This window comes from Pleurodeles waltl, chromosome 3_1 (assembly GCF_031143425.1).
Source record: "Pleurodeles waltl isolate 20211129_DDA chromosome 3_1, aPleWal1.hap1.20221129, whole genome shotgun sequence".
NCBI lineage: Eukaryota > Metazoa > Chordata > Amphibia > Caudata > Salamandridae > Pleurodeles > Pleurodeles waltl.
Window position 1 is genome coordinate 1,279,873,969 of NC_090440.1, and position 14,722 is coordinate 1,279,888,690.

The 14,722-nt window shown below is 44.3% G+C and overlaps 1 protein-coding gene across 3 annotated transcripts in view; it reads left to right on the plus strand.

Moving 5' to 3' along the window:
* Window positions 1-14,722, plus strand: part of PTPN4 (protein tyrosine phosphatase non-receptor type 4) — a 975,501-nt gene that overhangs the window by 651,647 nt on the left and 309,132 nt on the right. For all 3 annotated transcript variants that reach the window (XM_069224613.1, XM_069224612.1, XM_069224614.1), the window contains exon 19: window positions 8,530-8,686. In XM_069224613.1, the coding sequence (XP_069080714.1) occupies window positions 8,530-8,686 (157 nt within the window). The remainder of the gene's footprint in view (window positions 1-8,529; window positions 8,687-14,722) is intronic.

Below are 14,722 nucleotides of genomic sequence, written 5' to 3' on the forward strand. Positions count from 1 at the left end.
GGGGGGCCTCTTGGGCAAGCCACCAACTGGGCAAGGGTGAGGGCCGCCTGCTGCTCGTTGCTGCACTGGTGGTCGGTTTTGCCCGGGCCTGGGGGTTGTGGGTGCATTGCTTCTCCAGGCGTTGGATGTCTTTGTCCAGGCAGTCACAGTTAGGGGGGGTCCTCAGGATTCCCTCTGCAGGCGTCGTCGTGGGGGTGTAGAGAGGTCAGGCCAGGGTAGACACTTCGTCGGAGTTCCCTGGGGATCCTCTCTGGCTAGTTGGTTTCTCTGGACATGGGCCGGGGGCATCAGATGCAGAGTAATTGCACTCACGCTTCTGGAGTGAGGTGAGAAGCCCTTTAAAGATGGTTTCTTTGTCTTCTTTTTGGACAGGTCTGCTGTCCACAGGAGTTTCTTGGTTCTCAGTGATGCAGGCAGTCCCTGGAGACTTTCCAGGGGTCGCTGGTCCTGCAGAAGGCGTTGCTTCTTCTTTTGCAGCTTTTGGAAGCAGAAGACGGCCCAGTAGGGCTGGGGACGACTCAGTTGGTGTCTCCTTCTCTTCTTTGTGGGGGCTTTCAGCTCAGCAGTCCTTCTTTCTCGAGGTCGTCAGGAATCTGAAGAGCTGGGTTTAGGGTCACCCCTAAATACTAAATTTAGGGGCGTGTTAGGTTCAAGGGGCAGTAGCCAATGGCTACTGTCCCTGAGGGTGGCTACACCCTCCTTGTGCCCACTCCCTCTGGGGAGGGGGGCACACCTCTATCCCTATTGGTCCTAATCCTCCAAAGCAAGATGGAGGATTTCTCCAGGAGGGGGTCACTTCAGCGCTGGACACCTTAGGGTTGGTCCTGGCTGAGCGGGTGACTCCTCCTTGTTTTTATCATTATCCCTCTAGACTTGCTGCCAAAAGTTGGTGCTTGTCCGGGGGTCGGGCATCTCCACTAGCTGAGGCACTGTAACATCAGGCCTGAGCCTTTGAGGCTCACCGCCAGGTGTTACAGTTCCTGCAGGGGGTGGTCTGAAGCACCTCTACCCAGGACATCCTTTGTTTCTGACCACAGAATGCACAAAGGCACTCACCCCATGTGGTCAGAAACTCGTCTGGAAGTGGGAGGCTGGCATAAACGGTCAGCCTTACACTAGCAGTTGGGCTAACATGCAGGGGGCATCTCTAAGATGCCCTCTGTGTGCATTTTTCAATAAATTAGTGTGGGTTTATTGTACTGGTAAGTTTGATACCAAACTTACCAGTATTCAATGTAGTCATTATGGTGCTGTGGAGTTCGTAATGACAAACTCCCAGACCATATACTCAGTATGGCTACCCTGCACTTAGTGTCTAAGCATTGGCTTAGACACTGTAGGGGCATACTGCTCATGCAGCTATGCCCTCACCTGTGGTATAGTGCACCCTGCCTTAAGGCTGTAAGGCCTGCTAGAGGGGTGACTTACCTATGCCACAGGCAGAGGTTTGTGGGCATGGCACTCTGTGAGGCGTGCCATGTCGACTTAGTCTTTTCTCCCCACTAGAGCACACAAGCTGGCAAGCAGTGTGCATGTACCGAATGAGGGGTCCCGGAGGATGACATAATACATGCTGCAGCCCTTGGGGACCTTCCCTGGCCGCAGGGCCCTTGTTACCAGGCGTACCTTTTACAGGGGACTTATCTGCGTGCCAGAGCCGTGCCAATTGTGGAAACAACAATAGTCTTAGGGAAAGAACGCTGGTGCTGGGGCCTGGTTAGCAGGGTCCCAGTACACTTCCAAAGCTGGCATCAACACTAGGCAAAAAGTGGAGGGTGACCATGCCAACAGTGGCATTTTCCTACAGCCCCTTACAGTGCCCTTTCTTCCTACCAATTTAATACTAAGACCAATGAATCATGGGTTATAGATGGCCCAATCACTGAAAAAGAAACACCAGCTCACTGTCACAATTATTGGTTTAAGGCTGCACCTAGTTTAGGGTGTTTACTCCAAGCCGATCACCTGAGAGAATGCTTTTTTTTGCTCCTTCCTTGATTAAGATAATCGCTCTGAAAGGCATCCTAGCTGCCAGTAAAGTATGTTTTATGTATGTTCAGCCAACACCTGAGAAAGCTTTGTGTTTCAACCCTTCCCTGTAAGCCCTATCTGAGTGCAGTCACCAGCATCCTAGAGAGGATTCCAAAATACCCCATACAGCGAAAACATTGTGGAAAGACTCCGAGGGTGAGTGGTGGACTGGAGTATTTAAAGCATGGCAGAATCCATAGCTTGGCTTAAGTGCAGTTCTGATTTAAATCTTACAGCTGTTCAGTGGTTATTCAGACCACATAAATTAGAATCCCCATTAAAAATGTAACTATTCTGAAATAAAGCAATAACAACAAAAAAAAAAGGCCACATCTAGTTCCCCAAACCTTTTGTGTTCTCCTGAGTAGTTTGGTTAACATTGTTGCTATGCAAGTTACTTTAAATGGGAGACATTTAGTGAACATCAAGAGGCAAGTGCTGCAGACCTACCACAATTATTAACTCCTCAAATACCAAATTACCTTCGCAAGACATTCAAGCTTTCTGGATGCATCCTGCAACCAGCTTTAACGAGTAGAACTGAACATTGATGATGTATTGTTGAATAGGAAAGGTGTAGGAAGCTTAGAAACACCCTATATTGCCCACAAAACTGTTTCATGTGCTTTTTGCTATAATAAAAGGAGATATGTTTTTATGAAGTGGGCAAAAAAAGAGAGAAAGGTTGGGATCATTATGTAATAAATTTTGCAGTCTCCAAGAAAGGAATTCTGCATTTGATTTTAAACATTTCAGCAATTTCAGTATGCAACAACCTTGCTTCCATAAAGCTTCATGACCCCAACTTTCATGTTTGTGTTCACAGAAAACATTGTTGATTTGTTTTCATATTGAATTCTAGCAATTCTATGGAAATTAGGGCAGATCATAGGGAGATAGAATGGGCAAGTTGCACAAGGAAACACATACAAAAGAGCAAATGCAGTTACAAAAAAAATAGATAAGTGCTGAGTGAAAACCCTGTGCTTACTAATTTAAGGAGCTCCAGTAGAAGATAATCTACTTAGTAGGTTACCATTTTATGGCTTACCAAATCCTAAGCTTCATAGTTTGCAGAAAGCAGTACCATTTCTCTGTTCTCACTTGCAACAGCACTTTCAGCCCTTCTAGATTTTAATGAAGTGCTTGTGGGTAGAGTGGTCTACCATTGGGAGGTCACAAGCTCTTGTCCTCCACAAATAGCTATTAAAGTCATGCTTTCAGAATAGCAGCCCATCTTGTTTCTTCCAAGCAGCCTCAATCTCCACTTAACAGTTATTTATGTTACTTACAATAAGTCTTCTCTGTTTTCAGTTTGTTGCGTAAGGATTTCAGGGACATCTCTTCATATATAGAAGCATATTCAACAGTCACCAAATCTTGAAGATGACTCAGTGTGGTGCCATCTTCTTACATGGATGCTTTGGATGTCAGGCTATGGATGCAGAGGTAACATGAGCCCTCGTGCCCATGCAACTGTCACAGATAATAGCTAGACACTCAGTGACGGGAGGTTTGACCCAAGGGACTCGGGATTAGAATAAAATAATAAAGTTAAGTAACAAAGTAGCAAAGACTGGATACTCATCTCCCTGGAAGATAAAAGTGAGAATTTGGTGGCTACGTTCTAGTTAGTCCCTCTTTCTTATTACCCGCAAATGCTAGGATGTTCCTCTTCTACAGGCCAACTTGGATATGATTCATAGGAGGTCTGACGGTAGGCTAATCAGAAGGGAGTCCTACTTTGTTATTTGGCCTGCACCTCGGTGAGAATACTGAGGTCTTCAAAAAGATCTCCCAACTTCTTTATATGCGGATTGCTTCACTTCGGAATTCTGTGGGAATTGAATCTCAAGCTTTGTTGCTTTATAGAGCTTTTATTTTTTACCTTTCTGGTTTGCATCTGATTTTAACTTGTTTAATCAAACTGGCATGCAGGGAACTATGACCTGTTTCTCTATCACAGATCGCATATGATATCACTGGGTTCACTGGATTTGGGGACATTATGCCGATAGCAATATAAAATAGAATCCGAGAGCACAATCGTGCTGAGTCAAAGTCTTTAGTAGGGGGAGTTTTGAGAGTGTTTTTACTCCCAAGAGCAACATACATAGTTTAATGCCATGCCCATGCAATGGCAGCCAATAGGTTTAAATTGCCCTCAAGAAAGTATGACCTTTAACTTTCAGGAGTTCTTGCTAGTTTTTTTTTTCTCCAAACAATGAGTACTTTGATCGCTAGGAACTTACCTGAGTTTCCACAGTGATTCCTGTGTCTGCTGTCTAGTCTACTGCAAGAAGAAGACACTGTGCAATAAGCAGCTCCAGCTGGAGATTGGGGCTTTGCAGCTCCAGGTGTTTTCCTCGCCGGTTCCTCAATGCAAAGCACAGGACCCCGGAAGGGTTTGGCTTTTAGAGCCTCAGTGCACAAGATGGTTGCTGAAACATCCAGATCTTGTGAGAGCTCAGGTTCTCATGAGATTTTGGTTATTATTTGCAGCGAGTGGAGTGAAACTCTAAAAGGTTCATTGCAGCTCTTAATAGTCCCCAGTGAGGTCTCGGTGTGCCTTGGGAGGCAGGACGCCAGCAGCCCAGAGAGAATAACACCTGAGGTAATTGAACCTCATAAACGATTCAGGCAATCAATTATATGACTGTTTACAAGGCCCTTGTGAATGTTGTGAATTCGAACGGGTACATAGCGGGCTTTATAAATTATTGATTGATTGATTGATTGTGAAATGCCAGAGGTTTTCCGAGGGCAATCACAACCCTATGGTTTCTTCATGTGAATGTTCGAAGACCATGATTCTTGGGCTGTGGTGGTGACGTGCACACAAGTTCCTGATGTTGAGATCTGTCTATTGTAAGCAGTGGAGTCATTCTGGTTCTTAGGTCCACTGCCAGCATGCATTAGTTGCCCCAGGGGTCAGATGTCTGGTGCATTCCTATTAATGATAGATTTTTGTGGCTGGAGAACTGATTCTCGGAGCAGATTGAGTTACAAACATTAAGAGCTGGCCCAGGGTTGTTTCCTTTGTGAAATTAAGGGGTCAGTTTACAGTTTTTAACAGTAATACCAGGGGGATTCTAAAAAGAAAAAAGGGTCCCTTGGGTATGTAGGAGGCTGGACTGGCATGTAGTGAGTACCAAGGGGTACTTACACCTTGCACCAGGCCCATGTATCCCTTATTAGTGTATAGGGTGTCTAGCAGCTTAGACTGATAGATAATGGTAGCTTAGCAGAGCAGCTTAGGCTGAACTAGGAGACGAGTGAAGCTCCTACAGTACCACTAGTGTCATTTGCACAATATCATAAGAAAACACAATACACAGATATACTAAAAAATAAAGGTACTTTATTTTTATGACAATATGCCAAAGTATCTCAGTGAGTACCCTCAGTATGAGGATAGCAAATATACACAAGATATATGTACACAATACCAAAAATATGCAGTATAGTCTTAGAAAACAGTGCAAACAATGTATAGTTACAATAGGATGCAATGGGGACACATAGGGATAGGGGCAACACAAACCATATACTCCAAAAGTGGAATGCGAACCACGAATGGACCCCAAACCTATGTGACCTTGTAGAGGGTCGCTGGGACTGTAAGAAAACAGTGAGGGTTAGAAAAATAGCCCACCCCAAGACCCTGAAAAGTGAGTGCAAAGTGCACTAAAGTTCCCCAAAGGACACAGAAGTCGTGATAGGGGAATTCTGCAGGAAAGACACAAACCAGCAATGCAACAACGATGGATTTCCAAACGAGGGTACCTGTGGAACAAGGGGACCAAGTCCAAAAGTCACAAGCAAGTCGGAGATGGGCAGATGCCCAGGAAATGCCAGCTGTGGGTGCAAAGAAGCTGCTACTAGGCAGTAGAAGCTGAGGATTCTGCAGGAACGACAAGGGCTAGAAACTTCCCCTTTGGAGGATGGATGTCCCACGTCGTGAAGAGTCGTGCAGAAGTGTTTTCCCGCCGACAGACCGCCAACAAGCCTTGCTAGCTGCAAATCGTGCGGTTAGGGTTTTTGGATGCTGCTGTGGCCCAGGAGGGACCAGGATGTCGCCAATTGCGTCAGGGGACAGAGGGGGCGCCCAGCAAGACAAGGAGCCCTCTCAGAAGCAGGCAGCACCCGCGGAAGTGCCGGAACAGGCACTACGAAGAGGAGTGAAACGGTGCTCACCCGAAGTTGCACAAAGGAGTCCCACGCCGCCGGAGGACAACTTAGAAAGTCGTGCAATGCAGGTTAGACTGCTGTGGACCCAGGCTTGGCTGTGCACAAAGGATTTCCGCCGGAAGTGCACAGAGGCCGGAGTAGCTGCAAAAGACGCGGTTCCCAGCAATGCAGTCTGGCGTGGGGAGGCAAGGACTTACCTCCACCAAACTTGGACTGAAGAGTCACTGGACTGTGGGAGTCACTTGGACAGAGTTGCTGGATTCAAGGGACCTCGCTCGTCGTGCTGAGAGGAGACCCAGGGGACCGGTAATGCAGTTCTTTGGTGCCTGCGGTTGCAGGGGGACGATTCCGTCGGCCCACAGGAGATTTCTTCGGAGCTTCTAGTGCAGAGAGGAGGCAGACTACCCCCACAGCATGCACCACCAGGAAAACAGTTGAGAAGGCGGCAGGATCAGCGTTACAGAGTTGCAGTAGTCGTCTTCGCTACTTTGTTGCAGTTTTGCAGGCTTCCAGCGCGGTCAGCAGTCGATTCCTTGGCAGAAGGTGAAGAGAGAGATGCAGAGGAACTCTGATGAGCTCTTGCATTTGTTATCTAAGGAATTCCCCAAAGCAGAGACCCTAAATAGCCAGAAAAGAGGGTTTGGCTACTTAGGAGAGAGGCTAGGCTAGCAACACCTGAAGGAGCCTATCAGAAGGAGTCTCTGACGTCACCTGCTGGCCCTGGCCACTCAGAGCAGTCCAGTGTGCCAGCAGCACCTCTGTTTCCAAGATGGCAGAGGTCTGGAGCACACTGGAGGAGCTCTGGGCACCTCCCAGGGGAGGTGCAGGTCAGGGGAGTAGTCACTCCCCTTTCCTTTGTCCAGTTTCGCGCCAGAGCAGGGCTGAGGGGTCCCTGAACCGGTGTAGACTGGCTTATGCAGAAATGGGCACCATCTGTGCCCATGAAAGCATTTCTAGAGGCTGGGGGAGGCTACCCCTCCCCTGCCTTAACACCTTTTTCCAAATGGAGAGGGTGTAACACCCTCTCTCAGAGGAAGTCCTTTGTTCTGCCATCCTGGGCCAAGCCAGGCTGGACCCCAGCAGGGCAGAAACCTGTCTGAGGGGTTGGCAGCAGCAGCAGCTGCAGTGAAACCCCTGAAAAGGCAGTTTGGCAGTACCAACGTCTGTGCTACAGACCCGTGGGATCATGGGATTGTGCCAACTATGCAAGGATGGCATAGAGGGGGCAATTCCATGATCATAGACATGTTACATGGTCATATTTGGAGTTACCATTGTGAAGCTATACATAGGTAGTGACCTATGTGTAGTGCACGCGTGTAATGGTGTCCCCGCACTCACAAAGTCCGGGGAATTTGCCCTTAACAATGTGGGGGCACCTTGGCTAGTGCCAGGGTGCCCACACACTAAGTAACTTTGCACCTAACCTTTACCAGGTAAAGGATAGACATATAGGTGACTTATAAGTTACTTAGGTGCAGTGGTAAATGGCTGTGAAATAACGTGGACGTTATTTCACTCAGGCTGCAGTGGCAGGCCTGTGTAAGAATTGTCAGAGCTCCCTGTGGGTGGCACAAGAAATGCTGCAGCCCATAGGAATCTCCTGGAACCCCAGTACCCTGGGTACCTCAGTACCATATACTAGGGAATTATAAGGGTGTTCCAGTATGCCAATGTGAATTGGTGAAATTGGTCACTCGCCTGTTAGTGACAATTTTGAAAGAAATGAGAGAGCATAACCACTGAGGTTCTGGATAGCAGAGGCTCAGTGAGACAGTTAGTCATAACACAGGTAACACATTCAGGGCACACTTATGAGCACTGGGGCCCTGGCTGGCAGGGTCCCAGTGACACATACAACTAAAACAACATATATACAGTGAAAAATTGGGGTAACATGCCAGGCAAGATGGTACTTTCCTACAGGGTACTTAATACATTTGCTATAGTGCTCTTACCACTTCATTGATGCCCTGTGTAGAGAAATTGCTCTTTTTCAGAAAAAGGGATTAGTGGAGCACCTCAGTACCTGAATTGATTGCTAGAGTGCACTTAACCGTTGATGTACAGTTTTTAAGATTCATGTCATTGCAGTTTCTGTTTTGGCAGCCAGAAGGCCATCTTCTAAAATTCCTTATTCCAGTCATTAGTTTAGACTCTGTTAATTGTCCCATGTAAAAAGGTTGTCTTTGGCTTTTGTGATGTTGGGTATGAGAGTGCAACATATTTAAAAGAGACCTGAAATCAGACAAAAGTTTTTTTTTTAAAGGTAGATCTTTTCATGTAACTATTTGTTTTCTGTTACAGGCAGATCTGTGTGTCCCTAGGCTGAATGAAGGTGATCAGGTTGTACTGATCAATGGCAGGGATATATCAGAGCATACCCATGATCAAGTGGTTATGTTCATAAAAGCAAGCTGTGAGAGGCACTCTGGTGAACTTGTGCTGTTAGTTCGACCAAATGGTGAGTTAAAGGAGCTGTATTCTCTTATCAGTCTAAAAATGTGTTCTTGGCCTCTTACTTAGTAATGTCACCAGAGCAAACTAGACACTTAAAATTGACATGCTAGCGAATAAAAGATAAGACTCGCTCAGACCCCCAATATTGTTTTCACATGGTTCCACTGTCTGGCATTATTGCCTAATACAAAGAAAAATCTTTCTGACCTTTGCCCCTATAGCTGTTGCAGCCACCATACACAATTTTCCTAAGTTTGCTAATTTGGTGTCTAATGTTTTTAATCCCTTTGCTCTGATTTCTGTACGAGTGTAGATGCTGGGGCATTAGATTCTTGATTTAGATTTTGTTTTTCTACAAATTAAATTTTCTGCATTTTGTGTTTCTGATTAAGTTTTTCTTTTGTCAACTACAGATACAGTTTTTTGGCCATTTTATGTTGACCAAGGTGAATTACTTTGTACAAAGAAAGACCTTCCAGATGTTTTGGCAAATCCCAGAATCGGTTTTGTGGAAGTTTTGAAATTGTTAATTTTTTTAATAAAACAATTTGTCCAGTTAGTGTACCCTCTAATATAATTTAATAGACATGTTTTAATATTTTTCCACCATAATCTCCCTGATCCCTCTTTAAATTGTTTTAAGCACGATTTTTTAATGTTTTCAGAAAATAAAACTTTTAGGGATTATTTAACCTTTTCTAATAACGCTCAGAGGTTTACAACTACGTGGCTAATAGTGTTCAAATTTTAAAAGATAGATGCAGGGCATATTTTGACAACTTGCGAAACGCTTCCGTTTTTTAAACTTAAAATGTTTTGAAATGTAAGTTCCTTAAAAGCTTTTAAAACCTCATGAAAACCCTCTATTTCACAACAGTTAATTTTTCACAAATTCTAAGATTATTAATAATTCTTGAAACTTTTCAGAACCTTGTAACTGACAATTTCAACTGGACACTACAAATTGCTATTATTTTCTGAACAGAATGTGCAACCTTGTTATATCTCTTGTTTTGCCATATTCCCATTACATTTATTTATTTTAAGCTAAAAGTCTGCCAAAAATAAATAACATAGAAAGTATAATAACCAACTGTAGACTAAAATACATTTCAGGAGTCTAAACATGCATGGAAATATATGCTTACTCTACACCACTACTGCTTAGAATGTCCAGTGAAACTGATGTTGAGATAAAGTTCCATACATAATAGTTACATGGACATCAGTCTTCAGCCTAGCAACAGTTTTTTGTTTGCAATTCATTGAATGCTAACCCTGCCTTTCACGTTAGCCTGATGAATGATGCCAGGGAATGTTTTCCATTAGAATATCAGACGGGAGATGGCAAAAGAGCTGCCTACTGACAGTTTGATGGTTCACAATGTTGTAAAATGTAACCTGGTCATAATATCAGCTTTTCCACTGTATCATATTAAAGTGTTAGCATTTGCCCATTTTCACCATGTCATACAGGTGTTAAACCTGAGGTGTGACATCAGAGGCTCAGGTAAAGGAATGCGCTCCATATTCTACATGTTCACTTCGAACTAGAATCTTTGAAATTCCGAGGTACCTTGGAGCAAGAATGGTTGCACTTTGCCATGCTGAAAATGAACAGAATACTGCACACCTTTAGAAATGTTTCTGCATGCCCAACATGGGTGAATCCAGTACTTTGAGCAGTGAGCAAGTTGAAGACCCCATGCAACAAAACCATTTTGATGTCTCAAGGTATGATCAGTGTTGGTTACTTAAATACAAGATCTTTTCTTGTTATAGCATTTTAATGTTCACTAGTCAAGGTGTTAAATATGCAGGGCAGGTCACCAGACTTTCTCTCATTAAAGGGAGAGTCCCATGATACCGTTTGTTCGTAGAATGAGTCTCTTCCACCCCATCGGAAAATTTTGGACCTTTTAAAAAAAATATAATTGGGGCTGGAGGCATATACATTTATCTGCATGGTTTCAATAATCTGCTCCTGATCTCTCATGCAGCCTTTTTCTTCCCGGTGCTTCAGGAAAGTGGCTGAAAACAGTAGCACCATTTAGCTGCAATCCACTGTATCATGTATATAAGTGAGGACTTTTGGTGTTGAGTCACAGACCCACCAGTTTCCTCTACCCCACTCATATACCTTTAAGGTAACACGCCTGGTGGTGACTAAAGGCAGAGTTTTCATATTTGCCTAATTACCCTTTTGAGCCATCAAAGTAAGCGGGCATTAGCTGCTATTGAATCAACACACTGAAGGAGACTGCTGTCCTCTTAAAAACTGATTTTCCTGCCTGGGTATTAAAGTTTTAAATATAGACTTGAGGTGATTGGGTGGGACATCCTCACGGTACACAAAAATGTGCAACAGAACTGCTTTTTTAATTAGGTAAATATTGTTATGTTTGACTCCACTTACCTCTTGCAGTGTGCTCCAGAACTGGTAAAAGACAGTTATTTGATGCCTAATGCTGCCACATTATAGTGCAAAACCCAGCATGACTGGATCACACTCTACTGGTGTGTATGCATTAGACATTATTCAATTGGCATGTGCAGCTGCTGCATTTGAAACATGATCTGTGCAATCTGTATCTGGATGCCCAATTCCAGAGTCTGTTAGATACGATGACTTGTATATGTCAGAGGAAGTTGGCTTAATGTTAGAGAATCCATTAGAATGAGTGACTTCATATATTCTAGAGTGTTTTTGGAGGCCCACCTTGTCCTCTAGTCTTCTTTTACTTGTGAGGCAACCTCTAGCTTTATACATGGGTTCTTCCACTTTTGCTCACTTCTCCGTCGCTCTAAACCACTCTGTTACAGGAGATGTGCTTGTGGATGTTCCTTGTGGCATCAACTGTGCAGATGCCCACAAGTTGCCTACGAGATCTTTTGGCATCCCTAGCAAGGCAATGTCACAAAACACATGGAATAAATTACCCTCCTCTCAGCCGCATTGAAAACAGTGAAGGCATCATACTATTGTTCCTCAATCTTACAGCGGTGGTGTAAGTAATGTGAAGATATTTCAGTTGTAAGAAAGCCAGTTCAGATTAAATGGTGGTTTCCAGAGGGCCACCCTGCTGTCCCTCCACTCACTTTAACCTAGAGGACATACCTAACCCCCACCTTTGTCCTTATGGTCAATAATGCTATTGTGTTTATAATAAGGGACCTATATATCTGCAAGGCACCACCCTTACCCATCAGATGAAGGGCCACATTAGCCTGAAGATGATTATAATCTGGAGAACTAAGTCTGCCTGATGGCCAGTAAGTACAGTTGAATATATTTATTGAACTGTTACAAAAATCAAGACCAAATGTTAGTTTCCAGCTGCACAGCTTACAAAATCATGCTTAATAGGTGAGGACACAATAGTGATTTAACCTTTTTATAGTATTTTAGAGGAAATCCATCAGAGCTAGCCATCTTGCTCGATCGCATGTTTGTAATAACATCTGCAAATTCCTCTTCCATTTTAGGTCTGTTTAGCAGTTCCTGGTCTTATACATCTAAGATTGAGAGAGGGAGCTCTTCTAGAAGTGGCATGGTCAGTTTGTGGTCTGACATTTCTTCATTAGTATATAATGTCTGGTAGAAGGAAAAAAGGAAGATGCAATATCTGTTGCTGCACTGACCGAATGACCATCTGGGAGCAGTATATTTGAGGAATGACGAGTGGAGATATTATCTCTGGTGGTCAACCAATAGAGAAGTTCCTCAGATTTATTTCTTATCTCAAAACACATGTGAGGCCATCCAAATTCGTCTGGACGAATTTAGACGGTATTGTTGTACGGTCTCTCCTTATTTAGTTGACAAGGCAGGCCCTCTCCCGGAGAAAAACACTGATGCTCCAATTTGATCACCTTAGCTTTATGATTACTGTTCTTTTCACCCTGCATGATGCGCTGCTTCCCTCACTGCCCAAAATGTGCCTGGTGAGTTCATTGACCCCTCTTTTATCTCTAAATGTGATAGCAGTTGGATTAAGTATTAAGTGGATTAAGTACTGGGTAAGGTCTATAGCTGCAAACCACCAGATGTTAAACCAGCATATATTTCTCTCTCCGTCCCTAGGGCGTCCAATAATTATTTCAAGTGGAAAGTGGTGTGATATTCCTCTTGCAAGAATAAGCGAGCCTGTTGTCCCCATGACCTTTAGTGTAGGTGTTGAGAAATAATCAGTTCTTGACATAGATTTGTGTACTGCTGAGAAATGGATATGTTCCTTTGCATGCAGGTTCCTTGCCAGTCAGATGTTAAAAACCTCTAGAGGACTGCGATGTCTATGCAGTCTTGCTGCCTATAGTCACAAAATGTCTTTATGGTGGTCCATAACCATTTTAAAATTCCAACCAAGAACAGTCAGCCCTCCGTGGAAGTCCAGCGAGCAACACTTTGAAGTCATTAAGGGCGTTTCTGATGGATACTCCTAACTGCAGTTTCCTCACCTCATAAAGATCCCTAATTAAAAGACTGGATCTAGAGAATTTTCTTAGCTTATCTCCTGCTCACTAGTAGGTGGCATCGTGCAGCTCTGCATTGAGACTGTTCTGCCCCAAAAGTGATGCCAGAGCTACATGTAAACGCCACCAATGTGTGCTTGTCTATACTTCTGCGTCTTCCAATGTGGATCGGAGCTATCTCCTTTTCTTTATCAGTTGACAAGTTGTTTTCTTCACAACATTTTTTCAGGTTGCTCCCCTCCTAAAACCACGAGCCTTAAACCTTGCAGCAATTGCACACAGATGTCTGTGATTGATCTTCACGAGGTATATCTCTGGTGTCTAGGCTTGGGCCACGAGTGCAAGTAGGACAGAGTTGCCCTGATAAATCTGAAAGCGAAATGGGACAACAAAGCCAAGCTGTAAATCTGAGAGCGATCTGGGACAACAAAGCCAAGCTGAATTTTTCTAAACATCATTGGAAGTCCTGAGAAGGCTGCTTCCCACTCGATGTTGATGACTCTGACTGCTTCATGTTCTTGGGACCAGTCCCACGACGGGTCATCGTTGCACTCCCAAGTCTTTGTGCAAATCCATTTTGAATAAGAAAAAAAAAACACTAGTAGTCCATGTAGACTTCAATTACAATCCTGCCCGACTTTGAACAAAGCTGTGTGTGAGTTTGGTACCTGCACACTCAGCCCCTATTACTTCTAATTCAGACTAGACTATGCCTTTGCCTTGCAGTTGCACTCCAGTACTCAAGCAACTCTTTGGTTCTGATTCTGATCAGAGCCAACCTGCATTTGGCGATGACTGTGATGCTGGGGATTTTATTCCCCCCAATATGATGAGAGAACTTTCACTATGGACCTAAAGATGCCCGTGGGCAAGACACGGACCCTGAAACTGGGCTTGTGTTCCTAGGTCCTCCTACAGATGAATCTGTGTCTTTCTCCATGGTTATTAGAAGGGTAGCTTCACTCCTGGATCTACAACTACCTTATATTGAATTGAAGACTAATGTACTCCCAGAGTTCCTACAATCTGAACAGTCTTCTATGGAACCTCTGTTAACTTTTAACAAGGCACTGACTGATATCCTAGGGGCACTTGGAGAAAACCTTGTTTGTGCCCGTCAGTAAATATACAAGTAGCACGGCGTCATAAAGCAGCACCTGGTGATCATGCCTTCCTTATGCAGCACCCTACTTCCGAGATCCTGGTGGAAGAATCCTCTACTGGCAGAGTCGATACCAATGCCTTACCTACGACCCCACCAAATGGGGAGTGGAAGAGGATAGAAGTGTTTGGAAAAATATTTTCCTCGCCCAGCATTAGCTAAATCAACGACTGATGATTGTTATGATGGTACTCCAGTGTATTATGGGACTCTGTTGCTGAAACTTTGCCAGAAACCCTAGAGGAGCTCAGGGTCAGTTTGATTAAAATCACCCAAGATTTCAAGATGGTCTGGATGATGTGGACTGGACACAACTGACTTGGCAGAGGAGGCTGCACCAGCGTAGTACTTCAGCATCCAGCATGTATGAGTCCACGTTCAAGCATCACTGACAGACATGCCATT